The 27,682-nt window shown below is 42.5% G+C and overlaps 1 protein-coding gene across 2 annotated transcripts; it reads left to right on the forward strand.

Annotated features, from left to right (window-relative positions):
• The first annotated feature begins 148 nt into the window (after positions 1–148).
• nkd2b (NKD inhibitor of WNT signaling pathway 2b) lies at positions 149–27,682 on the forward strand. 2 transcript variants are annotated; one of them, XM_083919160.1, is made up of 10 exons: positions 149–493; positions 613–639; positions 755–846; positions 22,326–22,386; positions 23,566–23,693; positions 24,910–25,005; positions 25,148–25,289; positions 25,646–25,703; positions 26,257–26,384; positions 26,556–27,682. In XM_083919160.1, exons 1-10 carry the CDS (start codon positions 469–471, stop codon positions 27,143–27,145), a joined length of 1,347 nt encoding a protein of 448 aa, XP_083775286.1. In that variant the 5' UTR covers positions 149–468; the 3' UTR covers positions 27,146–27,682. The 2 variants fall into 2 exon arrangements, with proteins under 2 accessions (XP_083775286.1, XP_083775287.1); XM_083919161.1 differs by having other exon boundaries at positions 26,260–26,384.

The following is a 27,682-nucleotide window of genomic DNA, read 5'->3' on the forward strand; positions in this document are numbered from 1 at the left end:
TACACTGTTGCAACATTTTCATCGTCAGCGCTGATATTTTATTTTGTAAAAGCAATAACCGGAAGCGGCGCACCTGCTCTGTCTGTCTTGACATCTGTGACTGTGAGCTGCGGTGTTCAAAGCGCTTCCACATTCAGTTGCACTGAAGGGAGGTGTGGAGGCAGGCTGTGAGTGTTGCCCCGTCTCTCTCCCTCTCTCTCTCTCTCTCTCTCTCTCTCTCTCTCTCTCCCTCTCTCCCTCTCCCTCTCTCTCTCTCTCCTCCAGAGATCCTTTTTCCATATGGATGTCGGTTGTGCACACAGACAGCTGATGCTTCAATGAGCACGCGACTTAATTACCTGCCTTTGGATGAAGTTGGAGTTTTCTTCTTGCAGAACAAACACAATGTGACCATGTTGAAGCAGTGACTGTGTTGTCCGCGTCCTATATCGGAGTACCTTTAGTGATCCAGGGAAGAGGGACTTAAGAATGGGGAAACTTCAGTCAAAACATGGTAAGAAAGGTTGACGTTCTCAGCCTTGAATAGCATTCTTTATCAAAAGTATTTCGGTTGTAGAGTCTTAGAAAACTAACGTGAGTCTGTTTTGCATCCCTGTTTCTTGTGGTCTGAAGCGTGTAAGCGCAGAGAAAACCCTGAAGGTGAGAATAAACTGATTCTTTTTGCATAATGAAGGTTTATGTTATTCTGATAAAGTAGACTGAGCTTGAGATGTATATCCTAACCGCTCATCGGTGGGTTTTCTTCATGTCTCAGGAGACAGTTTTGTTGTGAACGCCTTCCTCCGGAGAGGGATGGAGGAATGTGAGAGGTACAGCGCGACGGATCACAAGCTGAAGAACCTGCAGGTATCAGGCTTTTTTTTGGCTTTAATTTACTCCCCGTTCATAGTAATTCACATTAGATTAATTCAAATGTTATAATGGCTTAAGTTGTAATGGCTAAGGGTGCGTGGAAACCAGTTTTAATAGAGCATTTCCGAGAGTGCAACAAAACATTTGCATCCAATAAGATAAGATACACCTTTATTGATACATACAGAAACAACAGAACTAAACAGCCTCAGCTAATCTAAAATAGGAATATAATTTAAAAAAAGTAAATATACAAGCCAAGTAAGGTTATAAATCAAAGATAAAATAAAATCAAAGAAGTTATGATTTTCTTTAATCTTCTTCTGTCTAAATGGTGAGGTATTGGCTGTTTTACATGTTGAGTGTGTGTGTGTGTGTGTGTGTGTGTGTGTGTGTGTGTGTGTGTGTGTGTGTGTGTGTTTGTTGCTGATGTGATGAGTCTGTCAAGCACCTCAGAATTGGTTGAAGCTGTAACATTCCCTCTTCTTGAGAGTTGAGCTGAGAATTTCTTGACTTGAGGAAAAAGGAAAACTGTATCCATAAAGCATGTGTAAAAGGCACGCTGATGTCTTTGCAAAGTTGTAGGTTGTTGTTCTTTCTGTCATGTCTGGCTCCGGCGCAACACTGCAGCGGTTATTCCCCTGCAAGCATCATTGGATGGGTTATGACAGCCGTGAGCCCCGTGTGTGATGCGGTTTGGCAGAGCAACACACGCACACACACACACACACACACACACACACACACACACACACACACACACACACACACACACACACACACACACACACACTCACACACACTCACACACACACAAGATGGAAAGGTAGTCGTTTCTCAGACTGAGGGATATTGCCCTTGTGGCTGCTGGCATCATGACTCAGGGCTGTGTCTTTTTCCCTCAATGCCTCCCATTCTAGTGCGGCTCCCAGTGGGCAGCCCTCTGTGGCATAACATTACATCACTTCAATTAGGGTGTCGTTTTGGAGGGGTAGGAGAGTCCCGAGCTCTCAGACAGAAACTGTGAGAAGTTCACGCAGAGGTACTGACAATCTGTGAGGTGTGTGGTTGTAATAGTGGAAGAGTTATGGATTGTATCAGGGCTATAAACCGCCCACTCATGGCAAATTAAAAGAGAGCTTTACTCAGCTTCAGAGGAGTCTTGAGTTCACACTCCCCTCAAGGAAAACCACCAAAGGCATACGCTTGGCACTTATTAGTAGGTGGATCCCACCCTCCCTTCTATCAAAGTCGGGCTCCTGATTTATTTTGTGTCATTACTCGGTTACATTAGAGGCTTGTTCTGAGGCCAGAACTGGATAGCTATCAGCATTTAGCTAACCAGCCCTCCCCAAAATGAAGCTGTTGTGTCATATACAGGTCTTAAGATGTATTGATGGTGAAATATTGCTAAGTAAAAACCAAGTAATGCTTTTTTTGAGGCATAAAGTGACATAACAATTCAATTTTACTCCTCCATTTACTCCTGTCATGCTGTTTTTGTTTATCTTTCAGACTTTATATTGTACTTCAAAGATTATTTTTTATTTCTGTATAAACATAAGAGATCACCAGTACAGAAAAATTGAAGAAACATCTCTATATCAAAGTTTAAAGCAGTGATAATGTGTAAAAGCAGAGCTGAAACCATTAGTTGATGAATTGATTAATTGATGAATACATTGACAGTAAACTAATTGACACATACTTTGATAATTAATTGATCTATTGTTTGTAGTCATTTTTCAAGCAAAAAATGCCAAACATTCTGTAATTCTTAATCGTAAGGATTTCATCAGAGCAGCAACAATTAATCGATTACTTGTCAACTATGAAATTTATTGCCAACTATTTTGATCGATTAATCAAATTAATTAAGAAAAAAAGACAAAATTATCTGATTCCAGCTTCATCAACATTTTTCTCTATTTTCTGACATATTTTAGACCAAAAAACTGGTAGAATCATCAAGAAAATTATATGTAGATTAATCAACACTGTAAAAAAATAATTAGTTAGTTAGTTTCAGCTCTAGATTTGATGCAAATGCCAAATGTGACAAATCTTCAGGTTTTGGACTGTGGACAAAACAAGCCATTTGAAGACATCACTTAGGGCTTTGGGAAATGATATTGGCCATTTTCACTATTTGCTGACATTTTATAAACAAGACAATTATCAATTAATGTGAAATTATTTTCGAATGAACTGATAATGAAAATACTGGTTAAGTGCAGCCCTGACGCAAAGCATCGAATGCCAAATAATCTGGTATCCTGAATGATATTGATACTATGACGATATGTTGCATATATGCTCACTATTGTATCACAGAGGCAATATGTGACTGCCGGCTCTTATACAGTGACAGCTCTATTCATGCTATTTGAAATGAGCCTATGCCTACATTAATGTACAGATGGATGATGTCCCCGGGGATGTTTCTTATGCCGTATAGTTTCCCATCTAACAGACCGACTTTCAACACATCTAGAAATGATCTCTGCTGTACGACAGAGCACCATTTCCTCTTTTGATCCCCCATGCCGCTAATTAATTCTTCACCAGGATCAGATTACATCCTCACATTTCCAGATAGCATTGTTGGATCACGAGTTCTTAGATGTCCTGGTTTTAAACCATGATTAAACAAGTCAAATCGAAAATAACAATAATTAGTTTTTAGATGGATTTTGGCAACATTTTCTACTCTTGAGTGTTTCATCATGTGCTAGCTCTCACCAGATAGTAGTTTCACCATTTGAGCAGCAGGGACAGCTAACATTACTTATGATTTTGTACAGGAGGAGATTGGCCAAACACACTGTTTAGCTCTGACCATCCCCCTCCTCATTGTCAAATAGGGGAGTAGGATTCCTGAGCTGTCTGGCTGCGACTTCAAAGCGCAGAGCTGGGAGTTATAAAAGGGCTCTGATATCACTGGAGCCTCCGAACCCTCACCCCTCTATCCCACTGCCCTGTCCTGGGGGATGGGCTGAGAGATGGAGTACAACCATAGGGAAAGAAAAAAACAAGCGCTAACATAGCCCGTGCCCAACATCAGTTTGTGAACCTCCTCAGTCATTTCTATTCAAGAAATCGTGAAAGCTTTGCCGCACTTTCGCAAAAAAATAAATAACAAAAGATAAAAGGATGCAAAGACCTGTTTAAATATTGATATTGCTCCAAACCACGATTGCAGCTGGCAGGATGCCCCCAGTATGTAACACTATAGGCTCCTTAAAGAGTGGTATTAGTGGACAAAGAGGGCGTGATTCAACAGGATGACTTGGCTCATCCTGGTTACGGCCGTCAAGATTCTGACACTTCTTTGCAGGTGCTCAGGACGAGTCTTACCTGTTGGAGCACCTGGTGTCATGTAGGAATATTACAGGTGGGATCAAAGTGGCCGTCCAAATTATAATGGCCCAACCTTTAAAAAGAATGAGCCTAGTCTGTGGTTATTGAATATGTAAAATACAGAAAAACCCTGTACTTATCCGAACCTGTGTTCATCCGTGGAAGAGCTCTGTGAAGGTTCACTGTGCTTCACCTCTGGAAACATCAACACATCAACAGTGCAGACCCTCACACACACACACACACACACACACACACACACACACACACACACACACACACACACACACACACACACACACACACACACACACACACACACACACACACAACAACGCTTCATTTTGGAGCTTCAAACAGACATGCTTGGATGCCCAAATAATGACAGGCTAATTCAGCCTTTCAGCACCATCTTTTGTCTCAAACTTCCCACAGACTTGGCCTGTGAAGAGGGAGTGTGTCAACATTTTAAATTCCACAACAAAAGGCTTTATTATTCCTCTCTGAAAGGTTAATAATATCACACTTGAAGGTAAAAAGGCTCAGTTAGGGATTCAGTTGGTTGTAATGATGTGCCAAAAGCTTCAAGAAGCAAATTTATTTTGATTTGCCGAGAGTTACGTAGCACTCAACCCTCAATAATACATTTAGTTTAAGAGCAGAGTTCCAGAGCGGCTCACTCAACTAATTGTAAGCTAATGTTTTTTTTTAACATTCATTTGGAATCTCTGAATAAGACTTTGCCTTAATATAAAAATCCTCATTTGGCGATGCTGCTTAAAATGGATGTTATGTTTGGACAATTATACCCGCTGCTGGGCATTTGGGTATGGCTTATGTCTTGTTCATTTTGAGCTAGCGGTATTTGATTTGGATCTGAGGCCAGGATATCTGTTTAATTTTAAGTCTGTGGCCTCGAATCACATTTTATTTTTCAGTACACAGCCACAAGCTTAAAACTGAGGCGGTTTCTTTTTTAGTTTGGAGTTGTGTGCGTTGGATACAATCACGTAGCTCCTGAAGACCTCTCTCAAGAAATATTCTCATCAACAACGTCTCGTAACTTTTCCCATCCACCTCTATTTACGATCACAAACGACAAAAAAAAGCATGTCCCTGATGAGGCACTACCAGGGAGAAATACATGGTGGAGAGGAGACAAAAAAGGTGTGCTTATATATGTACTGCTTTTGAAGGGACTTGAAGGCATTTGGAGAGTTTGTTTTTTTTCCACCCCTTCTGTTTTTTTTTTTTTTTTTGGAAATTGGCTTCACAAGAAGGCGAGCTGTGAGCCTTCATCTCTGAATGAAAAGCATGTGGCTGGCATCCAGAACAGCGGGGTCTTTCAGCACGGCCCCGGCAGACATCTGTTCCTGGTTTGTACAGCAAAATCCTGGAGCAGGGAGAGGGGCTGTGGTGGAAAGGGGGGTGGGAGAGGGTGGCGGGGAAGAGGAAAAGAGGAGGAGAAGGAGGAGAGGGGAGGGTTGAGGGTGTTTTTTTTCATGGGGGAGATCTTTGAGGGGTTTTAAAGGTAGTGGGGGAAGGGGAGTAATGGAGAACCTCATCCGCCTTGTCCAGTGCATTGTTTTGCTATTGATTGGGGCAATTGACCATTGATCTCACCTTACCAAATCCCACTGCTCTTTTGCGCCTTTTTTCTATGTTGGTCGGCATTTGTCCAGAGCAAACATTCACCCCTCCGTCAGTGTAAACATCATCACCTGGTCGGCTTGGACACTCATCACAAGTGTGAGATGCTTGTTTTAGCCATTCTTTCATGTTTGAGTGTTTAAGTGTGTATCGTGACTTCACCTGTGAGTCAGAGGCCGAGTCCCCCTCTCTCTTGCGCTCTCTGTCTGTGTGTTTGTGAGTGAATGACTGGTTTGAAAGAGTGATTTGGTTTGTGCGGCCTGTGCCTAATGGAGAAAGACATTAGGAACACTGCAGGCGGATTAAATGTTTATTTTTCTGAGGATATTTATACGGTCTGAAGTACTTTGAAGCAGTTTGCTCACTTTCACCCTAATTCCCCTGTGACCTGCACTCATGAAGGCAGCATGGCCTCTCTCTGGGAGGAATCAAAGAGTCATCACACATCCTTCAGCACAAACCAGGGTGGGATTTATCTACTGGGGGCATATGAGAAAAAATAGCTGTGGGCCCCTATTGACCCTTTCCCCCTTTTGATTTTAAGACGCAAACTAATTTTTTTACACAGGTCCCAAGATTCGGACAATCCTAGTCTGACTCGCTGTATGTAGACTGTTTGGATAAAGCCTGCCATTGGCCGTCTGTTTCAGTCGGCATTCTCCTCCCCTGCCACTGCCACTGCTATTCATTTTGCAGTGCCATCATTGCTGCATCCAGAGATTTGTTGTGATATGTTAAAATTAGGAGTGTGAGGTACAAACAAGCTAGAACATTTTTCTATCCTGTCTCAGTTTTTTTTGCCACCTTAAGTACCTTAATATTTTGGTTTACAGTATATACTGGCTTTAGTGGTGCGTTTTACTAAACAAATGTGCTGTTACAATTATCAAATACTACACACAACTGTCACAAAGTGAACCTGAGGTCTCTAGGTCTTTACTTTTGGTAATTTAAACATTGTCTCATATCTGCACAGACAAAATTAAGCTACAGCCAGTAATTTAGCTTAGCATGAAGACCGGGAACAGTTAGCCTGACTCTGTCCAAAGATAACAAAATTTACAAATCTCCTACGAGCAACTCCAAGAGTGCTTTCAGACAAGGAGCTGTTACCACTGCCTGAAAACATATTAAGGCTGCGTTGAGACTAACAGTCTGTGAAGAAACACATCTACTTTTGATACATCATCATGTGGCAAAGCGCTGATTTGGCCAATCGCATATGTGCAAGATTACTTTGTAACATTAAAACTGTATTTCTACTGTTTACCACACAATTGCCAAAACCAAAATATAATTACCGCCAGAGTTATAAAGCTGTTGTGCAAGGTCTTCAAATTCACAGATCTGTTACTTAATCTGGACTTCCTCGATTGAATTCCATGTCTCACAGAGAACGGCCTGTCCCACCAGTAAGCTACCTGAAACAACACGCCCCCACCAATGCATCCAGGTCATTCATTTACATGTTTTATCTTGTCTGTTTAAGAAGTCACTGCGTTCTGCTAAAAAAGTCACAGAAAAATGAGGCATAAAGCGTTGTGAGTTTTAGGGCCTGCTCACACTATCCTCCCGGGCCGAGACCCGGACTTTAGGGTACTTGTCCCCCCTCCCTCTCCCCCCCGCGCCCCAGCCCCGTTTGTGCTCACACTGCCCCGGCCTCGGCCCCGGCCCATGCTTTTTGCTTGTCCGTACGTCATCACGTCATCACGTATGCGTGTGACGTGTCACGTCGTAACACGTCACACGCATTGATAGACGTCATCTCGATGCGTCGCTTTGTTTATAAAATGCGCGCGGTCTTTCAGGGACGCACTCGCACATAATGGAAAGCAGCGTTATGACATGGTTGTATAAATAAAATAGAATTAAAACCATTTTTGTTGTCTACATTTACTTGTTTTAAACTGTGTTGTTTTACATCTCATAACCTGATCTTTATGTATTGATTGATGCACTGAGGCTTACAATAAATTGTTTCCAATAGATGTATGGACCTTATAGGTTTATAAAAAGACAAGATGTATGGTAAGACAGTTTTATTAAAAGTTGGCAAAACAAAATTATAAACAACATATCTAGAAAAACACTTAAAAAATATAAAAAGTCACAATCACGTTATATAAAAGGTAAAAACTATTTAAAATAAACATGCATGGAAGTTGTTAAATACCTTACAATAACAAAATTAAATACAAAAAATAGTGCACGCAGCAGTCTTCTGGCAGACTCCGGCTCTGTTTTTTAATAATTTTAATGTCACAACTGACAGTAGCTCAGGTTTTCCTGTGACATAGACCTGGCCGGTTGTGTCATGGCACCCAGAAGCTGCTGAAACATGGCATCTGTCCGCTGTTGTCGGCGGACCTCAGTCTCTGCCTGAGTGGTGATATAGGCGTTAAGTGTTTCTATGTCCAGCCTGCTGCGCTCCTCCTCTAAGCGCCTATAGTCGCCATTGTTGTTGTTGTAAATGTCGGCGCATGGTCCGTCCTTCTATTTTCTATGTCCGAACATGCGCACATAAATGACGTCAGAACCGCCGTAGGCATCGTGCTCGTGCGCGTACACGTGCGCACGCTCGTGCTCGTACATGTTCAAACGGCTCCGCTAAAGCCCACCTATTTCAAGCGGGCCGTGGAGGGCCAGCTGGCCCCAGTTGAGCGTGGAGCGGGTGCGCGCACACTACTTAAAGGTGCTAGACTTTAGCTGAAAAACCGGTTTTGGCCGCGGCCAAAAGGATAGTGTGAGCAGGCCCTTAGAGATGCTGGTACGCAGATTTTGGTTACCGCTGTTTCGAGTCTTTGTGCTAAGCTAAGCTAAGCTAATCATCCCATCTCCTGGCTGTAGCTTCATATTTACCGTACAGACGAGTGGTATCAGTCAATAATATCTAATGTAGCATACCTTATATTTTTTACAAGGTTAACATAGCTATATCAAAACAGATATAACACAGCAGCATTCCCTCCACAGATTGATGGTATAAATAATAAGAACATTTTCTCCTGCTGCTCAAAAGAGAATAGTATATATTTAGACAAGAGAAATGACAGTCGCTCCCTTCATTATTGGAGCTCTTATCTGCAGACATATGGAATGAAGCTCTGTTGCCTTTGGAGCTATCTCAGTCCCATCAGCACCGCTTTGAAGTCACTTCTTGTCACTTCTTTTCATGATATTTATGAGATATCTGACTGAGTACTTCAGAGAGAGCAGTGTAGCTTTACAGGACCGGATTGCAGCAAGTCATCAAGCATACAATTGTATGTGAATACCTCCACTTCCTGAACGGAGGCCATCAGAGGTTTTCAGTGACACTACATGACCTAGATGTGCATGGTCAGTGATGACAGCAGGGAAACCTCACTTCCCCTTCATGGTTAGTGTGCTGGTGGCTGTTTGGGGGCAGCCCCGCCTAGGGTTAACACTGGCCTGTGTCTTTGCTCTCGCTGCCTTCCAGGGGAAAGAAAATACCTGAAGCTGGAGCCCAGTGCTTAGCTCTGACATTTTTGGCAAAGGCTGCTGGATCCAAGTCTGTGTTTGATCTTATGCTTCTCCCAGCCAAGTAAAACACCGGGAGACTCAAAGGTTATTACATTTTAGTGTGTAAGGTATGTTTCCACATAAACCCCTGTTCCCCCTTAGAAAACTTTAGCTCTTTTCCAAGTGGACTTCATTTCGCAAGCCTTAGAGCAGCCAGGGGGATATCATATTTTTTCAGTTATGGTTGTTGGTGGTGTTATTATATGCTGTTGTTATAGCCATTGTTAATTGATTACATTGTTTAGATTACATCTTCAGTGAGGGTAGTGCATTGTTGGAGCTCAGGGAGGACACTGAAAGCTTCAGACTCAATCTTAAACATTATCAGAGGAGGCATTGCAGATCTATGTTTGTTCAATATTGTGTTGCTTTAAATATTTGCAGATTGAAAGGGAGACTGGGGTTTTGATTGTTTGTTTAAAGTGGACAGAGGATTCCTCTTTTGAAGACAACTTTGCAGCCAGTAGAAACTTGAGTTTGTCTATACAAAGGTCAGATGCTTACCTGACATATATTCCACAATACACGCACAGGGGAAACTAAAGAGCTGCACAATAAGCTGATAGATATAAATTACTTAGAACATAAATCTTTGTCATGAAAACTTCTACTTTTGTTGTTCGCGTGAGAAAAAAAATAAGTACATAAGGACGGAACAAGGACAGCGCTTCCAAATATAATCTCTAAAATGTATGTCAATCCACGTGGCCACTTGCATCTCCTTTTGGCCCTTTGGTGGATTACATTTACTTTCTGTGTTGTTCTTGTACAAAAAGCTTTCAGAGTCACCCATGAATGCTTCAAAACCTCATTCTTGCTTCACATTCCTGAACCTGACGCCCTGCTAGGTTTGAGACTGGAGAGTGAAACACCACACACCACAAATCCTGGCTTCCTGCATGCAAAAAAATGCCCAGCAGTGGGCACTTAGAACTGGCATTTTTACTCATTGTTGTGATGCTGTGGTCTTCAAAAGTAATCTTTACATAAGACCCTTTCCCACATGTACTGAAAACTTGAAATGATCTAGACATTAGCTGGAAGAGCTGTATGTATGTCCTATTGTGTGCCCAAAGGGTGAGGATTTGCAGCAGGTTGATGATGTTTCTATCATGTGGCTCCACAAAACCGGAAGAAAACAAACATCCAAGGGTGAAGAAGAGAAGTAACTTACACAAAGATGTCAGTGAAAATGTCTAACTGGAGAGACTACGAGATTTGTGAACTTCTGTCGATTAGGGCCAACACTGAAATCGTCAGACATACTCAAGGAATGGCAAATGACTCGATTGTCAATGACCAAATTACGAACTGCCCATGTGACCCCTGTGTAATCCATGTACTGTCCTCCCTCTGAGTATTTTTTAGTACGTGAGAACGCATTTCATTGCAGACCATCTTGTGTTGTGTGCTCCATGTGAAAAAGGGAAATTGTGGACAATGTCCGCATTGGATCCGTAGGGCAAAGTCCAGAGATCACATGAGATAACAGCTGGAGCTCAAACATATGGCAAGGGTCTTATAAAGTTTAGTCTACACTCCAGGTGTCCCTTGTAAGATTTAGGAGTATTGCCATGGTTTCAAGTGTTTATTCCATACAAGGAGTCAATACCTTCAGTGGATATTCCAGAACCCTGAAAAAATGTCAAATTCACAGCAGAACTGTGTTCGCAGATGAACAGAATTTACACACCATCCATCTTCCTGTCTTCCAGTATCATATCCAGAATGCCATAGCACAATATTTATCTGACACACCCAAAACCCGGACCCCTGAGGAGTTAGGCATCTTTCTCTCTGCTCTGAGCTGAGCCTCCCCCTCTTTGGGACCCCAAGCTTGCACATGTGTAGGTATCGCTATTACTCAGCTCATAAAACGCCACAGTCCCATCTGAAAGTGGTTAGCTGTTGAAACACACTAGCAGCTTCAAAGCTCAGATCCAGGCTCTGCAGACGGTACAGGCCTGGCCCTCCTCCTGCACATCAAATTCCTCTCCGATGGGGAATGGCTGCAAGCTTGCTTTTGTTACACAAACCTGTTCCCGTCATCAAAACCCCTCAATGGGTTTCCATTAAAAAGGAAGTGGTTTATTTTTGTCATGGGTGGTCATTTCCAGGGGAATTTAATTTCGGGATGGAATGACTGCAGAATAATTCTACTTACGTTACAGTTCAGGAGAAATAACAAATCAGTGCTTCTCACATTCTGCGCTTGTGTATTTATATACACCTTTTGAAACACCTTTTGTGCTTTTTCTTGTGACAAAAAGAAGAGGGAGAGGATGAAACGGCGCTGAAAGAGGCCACTGTTCTCATTTCCTCTGAAGGCAGCTTTCTTTTCTTCCCCCGCCCATTTCTTTCCTGAGCCTCGTCCACTTCAAAAGCTGACCTGGCCCTGTGTGCGCCATGTAACTTGTTTACCTAAAGGCTCATTTCAAATATACAGCAGCTCTCCTTGAGATGCCCGCCCCCCCTCACTGAGAGCCTTTCAGAGACACAATCTGCTTGTAGGAGGTGCTTCGTTAAGAAAACGCACTCTTCTAAATCGTGATTCTATTTCACAATATTGCTGCTGAGTGATTTTTTTTGTTTTTGAGTGCAGTCTTCCAAAATGTTTTTGAAATTATGTTAAAAAAAGAAAGAAAAAACACCTTTAGGAGAAGAAAATCTGTTTTTGAAGATTTTTGGCAGTAGATTTGCCTACAAAGTTCTCAGATACAGCAGCTCTACAAGGTCTTTCTCTATAACCACTCACTTTTCATGTTGATAGGGGCTGACTGATCCTATCACTTCAAGAATGCCAGTGTATCAGAATATCTGAACTTTTACCCCCTATGTCATGTGCTAAGCTTTGAAAACTGCTCTATCCTGGCAGCACCTGATTATCTCATAGCTTTTAAGGTGTTATTGCACATCAACCCCATTTGCTTTGTGAAGCATTAATCGTCTTTCACTAACCTTTATCAAACATTAAGTGTCACACTTAGTGCTTTTAAGTGGACTGCCTCCAGACGTGCTGTGTGATAGAGAACACGACTCCATCAGACTTGTAGCTTTATACCTAAGATAAGATAAGAATATACAAGCCGCTAAGCTAAGCTAACTCAGCTCATGTTTGGGTGCTCTTTCATATTGCCTAACAGCCCTGGTTTCCAGTAATTATGGCTGTGAAAGCAGCAGCTCTCTGTGCGCTCTGCTGAGCTGCCCTCTGCACCATAGCCTTTTGATCTCTGCTTGTGCCATGGATGAATTACGTTCCAGAATTTCACACTGGGGAACAGTGTTTCAGACACACACAGCTAGTCTGTCAGGTCACTAAAGTGCACACATGGCAGCTTCAGTCCAAAAGGAAGAAGCACAGATGTTGCAGTCTCGGTGACTGGGACCTCAAAATCTCTACTTGGCATATTTCTGATGTGTGTCAGATAAAAATATAATTCATGGTTTGAAGCTTTAAAATGCCTGTCTTGTTGCTACGCTTTCAAAATGAATTTATCATACTCGTACCCTTTTTATTTTTTCGACCAGTAATTTTCTTTGAGAATTATTCAACAGAAACATGAACGAGCGTTGCATGATTTGGGCGCATCAGTAATTGGCTCATGTGCCACTTTCTTTTTCTCATCGGCTCATCTTCGACTTTCAACATTGTCCCCTTTCTGATGGGAAGTTGTGTCTCATATGCCAAAGCATTACAGCCAGTGGTCCTTTGGCAATGGTCCATTTTACAGGCTTCCTTCACATCGTCTGAATATCGTGGAGTCTCCTCTGCTTCCTGGGCCCAGCAGGAGTGTATTTTTAGGAATCCTCAGGAAAACACTTGGTGTTGACCCTGGGATAACCCCCTGTCCAGTTCAAGGATTGTGAGGAACTTCACAGCTTGGGAGTAAGCCTGTTCTTGCAGTGTCAAGAATGAGACTGGCAATCCTTACCAGCTGGAGGAGACACTGCCTGTTCATTGCGGGGCTGTTGCGCCTTTATTACGCCACACTGTCTGCATGAAAGGCACAGAGTCGTAATGGGGGGGACAGTCCGTCTCTGTCCTGCTCTTTACTGACAGGTGTGCTACTATAATGTGTAAAGTTGGCAGTTTGTGGGTTGGGTCGACTTTGAGTGGTTGATTAACGGAGCAGATTGGCTCACACATACTAAACGCAGATGCCTCTTTTTCTTCTTCTTGTGTGAAATCTCAACTTGGGTAGCTTTATGCCGCTTTTGCTTGGTGTTCTGTGTGAATGACCAAAAAGCTGCCGTTCCGGTGTTCCTTCATTGTGGCGCTTTTGTAAAATCTATGTGAAAAACAAGTTTTTGCAGTGCCCGGTCGTGCACCTCCAAAATTTCTTTCTCCTCAATATTTGACTCCTTAGTTAACAGGGATATTTAAAGGTGATAGTAGTAAAGTATGTCAATGAACATTTGATATGAGATATGAATTTACTGTTTATTACAATTCCTCCCCAGCATTGAGGGGTTTGGTCCTCTTGCTGGGTCTATATTTCAGTATCACTCTTTGAGTGCTTGCTTGGCGAATACTGCATTGAACAAAGAGTTGGGTATATGAACACCTTTTGTGCATGCTCGTAGTTTATCCGCCATCTGTGGAGGCCTGGGCCACGTTGTAAGCAAGGCCTTTCCACAGCAACACAGACAGACAGGAGATAAAAGAGGTGCAGCAGCTCTTTTTTTCTGTATGTCAGATTCAAGATATTTAGTGTCAGAAACTGTGCAGCAGTCCACAAAGCCAAGACATTTTCCCCCCAAAGCCTTAAATATTTCATAGTACAGTACCAATTATGCAAACGAGCAGCGTCTCCTGGGACTGGAGGTTTGGCAAGTGTCATTGAGAATAGTTAGGCTACAGCAGATGAGTTATTAGGGCTCTGCCTGTGTGCTTGCCTGACTACCTTGGTTATTTGTTAAATCCTACTGCACTGAACTCTGTATTTTGGCAGTCAGTGACCAGAGATCCTAACTCTCCCTGAGGGCTGAATATAATAATAGTACAGTACAAATGCCGCCCATCTCTGTTTGCCCAGTATGCCTCACAGATGGATGTGTTGAGAGTTCATGCTACATTACCGGCTGATTGGTCATGGCTACAAAAGCTCCTCTTATCGGGGTCAGTCATATGGATCTGTACTTCTCTGTATAAGTTACCCAAAGGGAGCAGTAACTATTGGACGGTAGAGCTATGGTCATGACCCTGAACCTGTTCTTATGCTGCTGGAAGACATGTTCAGGAAACCAGCAGGCAGCTCATCCACCAGCCCTTAACAGCAGGCGTGCCCTAGATTAAAGTGAGCAGCCAAAAAGTCATTGTGGATTAGACGGCATCATTCAAGTGGGGTACACACTTTCTAAGGGTTATGTGGAAAGCTTAATCCTCAATTAAATTCTATTAATTCAAAGACAAAATAAAAATGTAATTTTATTAGATAATATACACACATATTTGTGTGAAAATAAACAGCCAACTTGGATTCCAAATTGTTGTGGCTCTGTGAGCTTTAGTAAATGTAATCTTTCAGCTTCACATCTTCCTGAGCAAGTTGTCACTAAATGTTCCTAATGATATTGAATGAAAGCTAGCTAACAAGGAAGCTGAAATGCATAGCTAACTTGCTACAAGCAATTGATAAATAGTTAAAATAGATCCTCTGCCAAGCAGTACAAATTGCAAACTTTACCAAAAAAATCAGAATTAGAATCAGAAATACATTAATAATCCCAGGGGGAAATTGTTTTTGTTTCAAACTCCAGCTATACAAACAACATATTTATCAGCAACAGAAATATAGAACAGTATATGTATAAAGTATTAAAATTACAATGGTAATGTATTTACAGAAACACCTAAAAAAAAAAAAAGAATTATTTGGAACATGACAGGGGATGAAGGAGAAGTACATGAGCTCATCTGATAGTGCTGAGTGGATACATCAGACTAAAAAAAGATTGGGAACCGCTCTGCATGTAAAGCTTGGGCAATGTTGCTGCTCTTCCACAGGCGCGCAGCTGTCCTTCCCCAACATGGTTTGTTTACATTTCTCAGTCACCCGCAGGAGCACTGTAACGCCTGTAGTTCCACCAGCCTCCAACCACAGAGCCTCACCCCTATGAACTGCCAGGCCTGCTTTTCAAAGCTGTGACTCAAATCCCTTGCAGCTTAACAAAACGAGCAGTGAAAACAGTGCTGTTGGTAGTTATCTCACAGGTGAGAGCAATTATAACTGACATCTCAATACTAGACAGACAGCTGGAAACCAGACACTAACAACAGTACACAAAAAGCGACTGTACAGGTGAGAGTGATTGTGTCGAAATGGTTTTTACATAGCGGAGGCAGACAAATCAGAGGTGTGCTTACAAAGCTTTGCTGACTGTAACTGACAACCAGTTTAAAAAGTCGATTTACAGTATTGAATACTGCTCAGCTGGACGCTTGTGGAGAGTACACACATGTGAGTGGTGGACCAGTAATGGGATTGGCCACCTCACCCACAACCTGGCATTCTCAGATCCACTGTTGTTTAAAGGGCCTGTGGAATGTGGAACAAATCCCTTCAGCTTTATCGGCCTGGGCGCACTCCCCATTGGCTGGGCTTAAGAGCCAGGGGCCTCCGCGGGAGCTTACAGAATTTCACATGGAGGCCCGAAACAGAGGAACATCCTGCTTGAGTCTAACCGCCTGTCCCACACTGGCTTTGATATGCCGTCGCCCTGTGCACTCGCTTCTTTCTTGTTTGTCAGGCTGTGTGAGCATGTTTGAAATCCTGACTCTTTATATCCTGTCTAGTTCCTGTCTAGTTTTTTTTTTTGGTCTGGTGCTGCAGTATGTAGTTCATTATAAAGCTGAAATGATTTATAAATTGATAAATAAGTTGGTTGGAATTAACACTTGAAAGAATTTGCACTTTCACCAGAACATTTGCTGGGTTTTTGGACAGAAAATAAAGATATTTAAAAATGTAAGCTTGAGCACTGGGACATTTTCTCCGTAACCTGACCTTTTATCGACTAAACATTTAATTAATCAATTGAAAAAATTTGAGTCGATAATGAATATAATCTTTTAGGCGGTCAAGGCAATGGCAAGAATGTGGTGATTTGTTACTTATCACAATACAGGGGTTATGATTCAATGTAGTGCAATACTTCAAGCAAGGCGATATATTGCAATTTTTAATATTAAATCTATACAGTGCTCTTGAGAAGTATCACCAAACATAATATTGCAATACTCAAGACATACAGAGATATCCATATTTTCTTACATCCCTATAATTGTAAGTGGCAGTAAGTTAAGATAGTTTTAATTCTTTATACATAACTAGTATGCCTCATCACAAGACATGTCTACTTACAAGAATGTATATAGACTTGAAACTTTGAATCAAAAAAATTCATATCATGAGTTTTTTTTTTTTATAAATCCCAGAACAAAATAAAGTCCAAACTTCTGACTGCTAAGAGAAGCCCTTCTCACTAAACTTTTGTTCAAGTAGATCGTTAAATGTTTGAGTGCATATAACACATGGCACAGGTCATATATAAGTCCAGGCAGAGACTATTGCATTACAACACCAAGCCCTGTTACCTCTGAATTAAAGCAACATGCTCTCTGTGGTGCAGTCATAATCTGTGTGGCACACACAAACTTGACAGCAACGTTCTGTTTTTCTCTTTCTAGTAACAGATCAAATAGTGTTTTGATCGACTGCTTCTAAAATGTAATACATTTGCCTAACCCAGATTCATGAGTGTGATATCAGTCACTGGTATGGAGCACATGGTTTCTAAGTCCCTACAGTAGCTGCCTGTGTGACAGCTGAGAAGAGGGCCCTCCATTACATCAGACTCCTATCAAAGCCAACTTTAATAAAGGCAAGCTGATTTCAGCACCGGTGACAGATGCAGGGTGGTCAGCCAGTGATTCTAATCTTTGTTTATGCCATCCAGCAGGTCATTGTCAAAGTGAAAGGAGGATCAGTGAGAGGGTGAGGAGGTCACTGGAGGGGCGTGCAGAGTATAAGAGATGGTCTCTGCTGATTGAAGGCGAGTGGGTGACTTTCAGTGGTTTACGTGCTGCTCTTACATAGACAGGCAAGCATGCTCATCCCTCCCCACAGCTGTTGTTGTACTAGGACAGAAGAGGCTTCACCCCAGTGATTCATGTTCTGCCAAGGGAGAGGTTTTGCCTCCTGTTTGACCTCAGAAAGAGTCCTGCTCCCCTGAAAGGGCCATATCTGGGCCATCTTGGCCACATGAGTCCAATCCAGATGATAGGATGGCATTATGCTCTAATCTAATTTCCATTCATAGAAAAACCTGGCAGGATGCATACATAGATAAAATACCCTATTTAGTGGACAAAGGAACATTTTAGCTGTCTAGTAATGGCAAGGATTAAAAAGGTAAGGTTGAGGCTAAACTTGTGAATGCTTCCAAACCTCAGGGGCCTCGGTTGAGTCATGATAACACTGCATGGTTAGGTTATTAAAAAAAAACGTGTGTTTATATTGTGATGAACATTATAAGGCAGGCAAACTCAAACCCAGCAGTATATGCGGTGCTGTTTGTTTTAATATTGCTACTCAATACTAGCTGAGGCCAATGTGCTCTGTCGACTCTGAGCACCATAATTACCCTGACTTGGACTGAAAGCCGACGCCAGATGAACCAGAGGGAGAAAGAGCTTTCTGTTCAGCCGTCAAGAGATCAACATATTGTTCTTTTACTGTCTTGCAAGAGAAGAGACAGAAGTTGTGCAACTGCCCCCCCCCCCCCCCCACACACACATACACACTTTCTCTCCACCCTTCATCTCCCCCACTTCTACTCTGCCTGTCTTCAGTGTAACCGCTCACATCTGGTTTTGAGTCAAGGCCAGGTTGGTTTCTTCTGGAATGGAGGGCTTTTATTTCTCAATGGCCCCACTCCCTCTCCAGTTTCATTCTGCGGTAAAGAGTATGTAGTTTGTTTACGAACTGGTGTTCCTTTCTCCATATTGATTCTACTCACTCTTCATTTTCATCATCGGGGAACCCCACAATCATCCTCAATTAATGGCCAGTTGCAGTGGGAATGCTGGTCAGCTTTTGGTCATCAAGGCTTTCCTGTGGTGCCCTCCTAAGTGTCAGTTCCAGGTGTCTTTGTATTTCTAGAAACTGTGTACATCCTGGAGAACTCCCACTGTTAACCGCTCAGTATTCGTCTCCCGAGAGACTTTCTGCATCAAATTAAGGAAATAACAGAGATTGATGGTCTGGTTTGGACATGCACAGACACAAACTCAGAGCTAAATGTACAGTTGCAGCACCTAAGGTAGTGTAAAAGTTGCCTTTAAACGTGTGCTGAACGAAACACTTTTATATAAAAGGTAAGCTATCTGAAGTATTTCTGAAAACCACTTGGCTTAAAAGTATACAAGGAAGCATCCAGACCATAGACTGTTTGATCCAGGCAGTATCCTGTGTTTGTATTTTTTCCAACATATGTTTGTACTTGGATTCGCATCCAGAAATCTGATCAAATTGCCATATTTCATACCCCGAGGCCAGAGGAACAGTGTAAACAATCTTCATGTTAGCCAACCCATGTTTTTGAAGAAGTGATGTTTTTAAAAAAGAATCAGTTGTGCATCGTATGTTTTGAAGAATGGACTAAAAGAAGTTGGTGTGCTTATATTTAGAGGGTGAGCTAGAAGAGGGGGATGTGAGAACAAAGATGTGCAGTGTTTTCCAGAGGGAGGATGGGTGGTAGGCAGAGAGAGAGAGAGAGAGAGAAAGAGAGAGACTGCTGGGGGATGTCTGATGTCACCTGGTAGGGAGCTATGAAAGCTTCCCCTGGTTACCCTATCCCACATAAAAGTCTGGCAGTAGGCTGAGGCTTTAGGGAAGCTTGGCAGAAGTGCTGCATTAAACAGGAACAAACATCACACACCTCTCTGTCTGTCTCTTATGTCAAGGCGTCTGGGAGACTGTTTATACGAAACTGTCAGTGCATATTTTCAATGCACTTTTTTTTTAAGACAACTGAGATCTAATACCTTTTTATCTCCTTGTCATTCTTGTCGAAGCGTCTGTCCCACACATGCAGTCTCCCCCACACCTAATATAATACACTGTGTAGAAGTGTTTGGGCTTCAGGTGTGCGCCGCTAGTGCAAAACAAGGAACACTTTGCTCCAAAATGCTAACACGTTTGCCTACAGAGCAGTTTGTGATCTGATAGTGAAAGAACGAGAGCAGCTCAATGCCAGAAAGCAGTTAATTACACATGTGGTGGGCAGATTTGAGCCCAACACCGTGGGCGATGTGAATGGAGATGCCATGTGTTTAGACGTTAAACTGCAGACTGCGGTCAGACCCAGCCTGCTCTCTCATTAGCTCCCCCGATGGATGTAATGAGCATGGAGGTGGTGGTGAGGGGAAGCCATGTGTTCAACACAAGCCCCGCCGGTCCCCTCCTGGTACACGCAGCGAGACGTCTCCGGATATCACAATTTTTAATTAGAGGAGAGATTCACTTTTGGCAGTCGGTTGATTGATTTGTTTCATATATTTAACGCAGAATCCTGTCTTTCATTTAAGAGGTGCTCATACCTTGCTCTGCGCCCCCATAGGAATAAGGATAAGAAGAATCGATGGCTGTCTTTGATGTTCCTCTGAGCTGCAGAACAGCGTGTCTGTGTGAACTCCCTCTTCCTTACATTCTGCCCTTCATTAGGGGACTGTGCTACAAAGAGCAGAGATGAAAGCATTCAGTGTAGAAAGGAAACAACAATTTGGCTGCAGAGACCACAAAAGATGGAAACTGTGTGTTTTTGTGTAGGGATGCGCATGCACCCGGCTGGTTTTCTAGTGTGTGTGCATTTGGTGATTAAAGACTACAGCTTGTTTGGGGCCTAGGGAGTGGTACCAGTTGTCTCCACCTTTCCCAGAAGCCTTCCACAGTCTGTAAAAAACCCACCTCCATCTCTCCCACTGAGCTAACAGGGACTGGAGTAAGCAACAGATAGGCCCTATCTCCCCTTTAACAAGCCACATCCTCCTCCTGCTTCTACTCTTATCTGCTTCTCTCTTCTCCCATCTTTGTTCCCCTTCCCTCCTTTTTCCCCCTTTGTGCCCTATTTCCTCTGCTCCTCTCTTTCTTCTTTATTCCTCCCCGCTTATTTCCTGCCCCTCTCCTGTTTCCCTCTCCTCCTCCTCCTTCTCTCCCAAAAGCTCCCATTCTTTTTGCAGTTTTCTCTCAATGTCTCCGGTGGCCAATTTGCAGGGGGTGTCCGAGCCTTGACCCCGAGACTCAACTGCCCCCCTCCCCCCTTCAGCGGTGAAGGTCAGGGCCAGATTACAGGCTGGAGGTATCATCCTCTGAAGTGAGGAATAATCACGGGCTCTGAGATTGTTAAATAGAACCACAGGCCCTGGCGCTGTCATTACTCTGAGAAAGAGGGGAAGGGGAAGGGGAAAGGGGGGGCTCGTTCACCTAAACGCATGCAGATGTTCAGACTCTGGCATGAGTCTCGGCTCTGTTGAAGGTACATGGAGTTCTTTTGTTTTCTAGCATCTATCTGTTTTTTATTTGTCTCGTTTCACTGGGCCTCCTTGATTCAATCTGGTGGGATTTTATTTCAAAGTGTGTGTGGAGCAGTTTAGAGCGCTGAGATGACGTAAATAAGATGAATCATTTGTTGTTTAAATACTTGTGGTTTAGGGGCTGCGCTGCACTTAATTTTCATTGTTTCCACAATCCAGTTGTAATTAAAGAATGGCTGTGTGTGTGTGTGCGTGTGTGTGTTGTGTGTGTGTGTGTGTGTGTGTGTGTGTGTGTGTGTGTGTGTGTGTGTGTGTGTGTGTGTGTGTGTGTGTGTGTGTGTGTGTGTGTGTGTGTGTGTGTGTGTGTGTGTGTGTGTGTATGTGTATGTGTGTGTGTGAGTGTGTGAGTGTGTGTGCATGCATCGAGACCCTGTTGCCTTTGCATCAGTGTGCCTCTGCATTAGCACATGTGCAGGATGGTTATGAATACATTGTGGTTCTGTGTTATGCAGGATATAGATTATTCACATATGACAGCAGAGGTTTTCACCCCTTTGTCCTGCTTTTGTCTTATGGCTATGGAATAGTGTATTTAATCAGTCCCATCCTATCTGCATGGAAATTTTCATCTGGTAATTATTCTCCATTCAAAATAAATACACAGATGTTGCTGTGAGCTCATTGTGAGGTTTGTTTTAGGTGTTTTTCTTCTTAGAGTCGAGTTTTCAATGAAAAATACAACAAAACTTTCCCCAGAGAGAGAGAGCGAGAGAGCAAGAGAGAGAGAGAGAGAGAGAGAGAGAGAGAGAGAGAGAGAGAGAGAGAGAGAGAGAGAGAGAGAGAGAGAGAGAGAGAGAGAGAGAGAGAGAGAGAGAGAGAGAGAGAGAGAGAGAGAGAGAGAGAGAGAGAGAGAGAGAGAGAGAGGAGAGCGAGAGAGAGAGAGAGAGAGAGACAGAGAGAGAGAGAGAGAGAGAGAGAGAGCTCAGATGATGAAGTGCATTATGTTTTTTTTTTTTATGGATGCGAGGGGTCCGTTTGAAGGGCTTGGAGAATTCTTGAAAGCTCAGCTTTGGCTGCACTCGCCGTGTCCCAGACAGTGAAACACAATAAGCGTGCAGATGTTCAAAGTGTTCGGCGGCACTGGAGCCTCCAGCCCTCTCCTCTCATCTGAGTAGGAAATGCTTTAGCTGGAACTGTTTGTTTTCTCTGTGTCTGTGGTCTGAACTGTAGATTCACTTACATCTCTGACCCCCCTTCTTTTCTCTCTCTCTCGCTCATTCTCTCTCTCTCTCTCTCTCTCTCTCTCTCTCTCTCTCTCTCTCTCTCTCTCTCTGTCTCTCTCTCTCTCTCTCTCTCCCTCTACTCATTTCTTTCCTTGTCCCAGGGGTTTCCAAATGGTGAGCTGAAGGAGGGACAATTCACAGATCAACACTGTCCCCTAGAGGGTAGGTTAAGAAGGATGTCTTCTCACCCATGAATAAGCTTCATGCTAAAACAATGCTTGAATGTGTTGCTGCAGAAAACATATCTAGTGTTGTAAGATGGATGAGCATGTAAATGCACATAGTTTGATTCCTTCCTTCTCCTTCCATCTACAGCCTGTTATTTCTGAATAGCACATAATAATAATAATAACTTTATTTATACAGCACCCTTAAAAACAATTTACAGAGTTTAAAAAGTGCTTGGAAAGATGAAGCAAGCAAAAGCAACACAATATCTGGGTAAATAAAAACAAAAAGACAAAGGATGGAGAACACAGTAGAGAGAGGACAAATCAAAGCAATACAAAAACGTGACCAGTAAAGATCCATAAATAAAGCATGAATAAAAAAGCAATACAAATATGCAAATAAATAATAGAATAGAATAGAATAGCCTTTATTGTCATTGCATTTGCATAAAACGAAATTGGAGTGCTACTCCCCCTTGGTACATTTTTAGAAAATAATATATAATAAAACAATAAGCAAAGTATAATATAAGCAATAAACACACAATATAGAATAAACAATATAATAATGTGAACGGTATAAACAGATGGGGAACAGTATGAACAGATGGGTGGAGAACAGAAACTACACTAAAATATGTATATTTAGGGTGGGGCATGTTATTATTGCACAAATAACAGACCATTTCTATGGGCGCAGTTCTAGTCATAGCCTCTAGAGGACCATAAATTTAAAATATGTTTTTATGTCAATAATTTGTGTTAAACTGTTGATTTGTTTAACGTGGGATAATGTAGAGCGAGCGGGTCATCAATGCAAATCAAATCCCTTCAGGGTGATTCAAGAGCCCTCCGTAGCCTGAAGAGGTTCAATTCACAATAATGACCAGCTCGCTCTTCTTGAGCTCCCTCACTGTATGCATTTATTATTTATTTCAAATTATCAAAAGCATCAAAGTCCATTACCAAGATATTTTGGTTTCATTTTTGGGGAGCCAGAGAAAAACACTAATGCAATTTATTGGAGACAATCTGGGGTGTGGTGAGCAGCAGTTGGTGAGCAATCAACATCTAAGTGAAGTTTATGATCTTGTGAGGAGCTGATATTTTCTTTGACTACTTCTTCACATTTGTGTTTGTCTAACTTAAATGTGTCCCCCTGTGTTGACAGTGGTTCTTCCTCCAGAAAAGGCTGAAGGCTGTGAAAGCTACCTGCAGTATCTGCACTCAGAGGACGGGGTGAGGGAGGTACTTAGAGATTCGACCAAAGCGCCCGGGAAGAAACGCATCAGTCTGGATGTAAGTAGCACATTACAAGTCACACATAACATGAATGTGCGACAAAGGTGACTCATCTTGTAGCAAAGACGTCCGTTCTTCTGACCGAGGCCTGTTCTGCTGAGAGGTTCTTTTCAACCAATATTAGCAAAATTATTCCAAAAACCTTCAGTTTAGGTGGAACTTTAAATAGCTGATAATTATTGTGTGTTAGCCCTTTTAATGGGCTGAGGACATAGTTCAGAAAAAGGTCAAAAAAACTGAGTGAGTTGAAGTTGTTTTGTGTTCCAGTTAGTGAAAATGATTTAAACATAGGTTCGAAAGTAAATCCATGGTGGGTAACCTCTATCGTACCCACAGCTGTATGCCTTCACTCTGTGCACAGAACATCTGTCTGTATGTTGACACTGCTCCAGACCATATCCTGATTAAATTTAGGGACCAATAAATAGAATAAATAGATTGTAATGTTTAGACTTGAATGTTTTAAAGAACTGCTTAGATCTGCCCTTTGGTGATTGCTCCTGGTTATGTGAGCTGAGGAGATATTATAGAACCATAAAGGGCTGCTTCTCTCCCAGGGGTCTCCTCCCTTGTAAATGCATGCTGCCTTTCGCACAGTGTCAGCTTTCCACCATGCCTGCAGCAGGGCCTATATTCCAGATGTTTATTTTTCCAATTATGGCCATGTTACTAGATACATCTGAATCAAAGTTACTGCCAAAAAGTTGTAACTGAGAATAGAGGTTGTGCTCATTTTTCCTGGAAGAAGGCAGAAATACAAGGTCATAGTGGCAGGGCCGTCACCCTGACTTGTTTCTCTGTGCTCCCCCCACACCAGAGAAAGGAAGGCAGCAGAGAAGTGGTCTATTGACATGTTGAAAACCAGAATTTCAGTCGTGTATAAATTCATTTTTTAGAAGTTAAAAGGCGTCTTTAAAGTAGGTGATAAAGTGCATGCTGATTCATGTAATGTTCAATTTGATTGTGATCAGAGGGGATAGTGTCATGCAGAATGAAAGAGATAACACATCATTTCCTTTTAAAAATGCTTCGAATCACACAACGGCAGCTGCGATTACATTGGACATACTTTGCTGCCCTCTGTTGTTATAAACGCTGCTGTGTTTGGTATTTAAGGACTTAAGTAGTACTATTGTTCTGTTTATTACTGACAATAGATTGAAATCTTCCGATTGTTAATGTGTATTAAGTATGTCCATGTTTGTATCCACAGGACTTGGAGTGTGACGTTTCTGTGGAGGATGACAATCGTCAGGAGTGGATCTTCACGCTTTATGACTTTGACAACAGTGGGAAAGTTACAAAAGATGTGCGTATTTGCTTTCATGCCCCTCTGCAGGGTTGTTCTTTTCTATCCAAGTTCCATGTCTTCTTAACATCGATAGTCTGTCCCTTTCAACAGTTTTTTGTTAGTACAAACTGTACTAACTGTGTTTTATGTTTCACTGTAGGACATGTCCAGTCTGATGCACACCATCTATGATGTGGTTGATGCCTCTGTGAATCACTCCTGCCATAATAAGAGCAAGACTCTGCGTGTCAAACTGACTGTCACTCCAGAGCCCAGGTGCCACAGAAGAGAAACAGGAACCGGTAAACGACAACAAAAACAGCATCATACCTTAGGCATGATTTTACTAATGCACTGTAAACCAACTCTTTTCCTATATATTTCTAGACTGTAGATGCTGTGATGTGTAGCTATTACGGCAATGCCTTTTTTTTTCAGATTGTTCCTCTGTTCACACTACCTGGTTCAGAGACTACCAATATTTCTGGACTTAGCAAATATGTAGTTGATATTCTATAAAATATCAATCATTGAAATTGTTTATGTCACTCAAAAGGACATTTCCTCTGAGGTCATGGGTTGTGTAAAACAGCAAAAGTAGCAAACTGTTATGGTGTCTGTGAGTATGTATGTTGAGTCCTTTATTTTACCTCTTCAGATCGCTGTCACCAGGAAGAGGGGCGTTCAGCTGACAAGCGACTGTCCTCCTATGTCAGGTCAGTACATAACAAATATACTTTGCTGGTGTGTTTGCTGGTGTGTGTATATTGTAAAATACACCAATATGGGATATTTGAGACCAATACTGATTTCAGAGGAGAGAAGCTCACATTCATATGATGATGGATATACTGAACTTTTGGGCTGGAATAAAAATAGACCTTTTCTATTTGGCTTGTGCAGCAATTTTGCACCAATGTCACTCTGCAAAGGTACTCATAAGGCTGATTTCCTAAACAGGAATTATTCTCTAATAATTATTTATTTTAATTATTACGTTGTCATCCAATTCTAGAAATTAACACTGCGATAATAAAGATATATTAAAACACCAAATAAATAGCTTAATAAACACCATGTTCAATTGACCATTTAAAAAAAGGAAAAATAAAATAAATAGTTGACATGACACCATTTCTAAACCCCCCTGAGCATCTTTTTTATGCATTATGTGTTCTTAAAAAAATGCAGATATGTCTGTGATAAATCAGTCAGACTCTATGTATAATTGACAGTGCACTAATCATTAGAGTTATACTCATTTTGTAGCAGCAAAGGGCAGAGCAATGAAGCACCAGCCACCGAGGGTCAGCATTACTGTGTGGATGAGAACACAGAGAGGAGGAATCACTACCTGGACCTAGCTGGTATAGAGAACTACACGTCCAGATTTGAAGGTAAGTGTCTTTTTTCTCGTTGTTTTAAGTTTGCATTATTTGCATTATTATCTTGCAATGCCAGGCCGACAGTTGACTATGCGGATGCCAAAGAAAAACAGCACTTCAAAGTATTTTTATAAATCATATTTGTATAAAGCACTGACTCTGTGTCTCTTGCCTGTCCTCTAGGAACCACCCCTGCCTTCCCTCCCCAGGAGGCTCATATTCGGAGCTCCCAGAGCCAGAGCCGCTCACGCTCCCAGGAACCAGAAACCCACGTTGTTCACCAGCGGCGCTCACAGGTCATCGGTGATAGCTACAACCCTACTGAGTCTCGAAGCAAGGGTACGCAGTTTGTCAAATCTCCCAAAGGAACCTACAAGGGAAGCGGAGGGAATAACGGGGTCAGTGGAGGTGGCAAATCCACTAAATGTCACGGCCACCACCACAGTGGCAGCACAGCAGGACACGGGGGTCAGGATGTGTACCACTTGCCACACCAAGCCCAGTCCTCCAGTCACCACCAGCACCCTTTGCAATACAGTCACAGCAAACGCCTCAGGGCAAAAGCCAGAGAGGCCATGTCACCATCCAAAACCCCGCTGTCCCCTCAGTCCCACCCCCAGCAGCCCCCCGTACTGCCAAGCCTAGAGAGAGAGCAGGCGTCCGGTCCACCGGGGAGCCCGGGGTTTTTGGTTCCTGTGGTCCAGCGTCATGAGCACCACCATCACCATGAACACCACCACCACCACCACTACCACCATTACCATCAGACATGACCGCGTACAGCGTGCAGTGACTGAAACTGTACAGGACCAACCACAACCAACCACACCAGTCTGAAGGACTTAACGTCATCCCAAGGGAGTGTCTCACGCTCTGTCAAGGGTCTTTTTTATTCTCCTCTTTCAAGCTATACAGATATATCCTGAGATCAGATGTACTGGGGAATCGTACGACGGCTGACGAAATTGGACCGAAAGGATGTGTTTTCTAAAGTTATTGGTTAATAACAAGAGATTTGGGGCCCAGTTTTGAAGTTTTTTGTAGATTTTCTGCTGGGACTGCTGTGATAGTTACACATGTTCAGTGAGGGGGCAGACGGCAGAAGCCGATCAGAGGACTTTTTTTGACGAGACAACCTTTCTCTCCTGATTACTGTTAGCCGAAGTTCCTGAAAGCTATATTTCAGAGTAGGTGTGTTGTTCTGTGTGAGACCTTTTACAAAACATGGATCTCAGGTGTAAAGGTGCTGCTGCTCTCGAGCTTTTCACAGAGGCTTCTTCCTCATGGAGGCCTGATGTGGACTGAGGGGT

This window comes from Echiichthys vipera (assembly GCF_963691815.1).
Source record: "Echiichthys vipera genome assembly, chromosome: 8".
NCBI classification, from domain to species: Eukaryota; Metazoa; Chordata; class Actinopteri; order Perciformes; family Trachinidae; genus Echiichthys; species Echiichthys vipera.

Coding starts and splice junctions, on each gene's coding strand:
- nkd2b (XM_083919160.1), top strand. CDS start 469: ATGGGGAAACTTCAGTCAAAACATG. Junction 640..754: donor GCGCAGAGAAAACCCTGAAG/GTGAGAATAAAC, acceptor TTCATGTCTCAG/GAGACAGTTTTGTTGTGAAC. Junction 847..22,325: donor ACAAGCTGAAGAACCTGCAG/GTATCAGGCTTT, acceptor TCCTTGTCCCAG/GGGTTTCCAAATGGTGAGCT.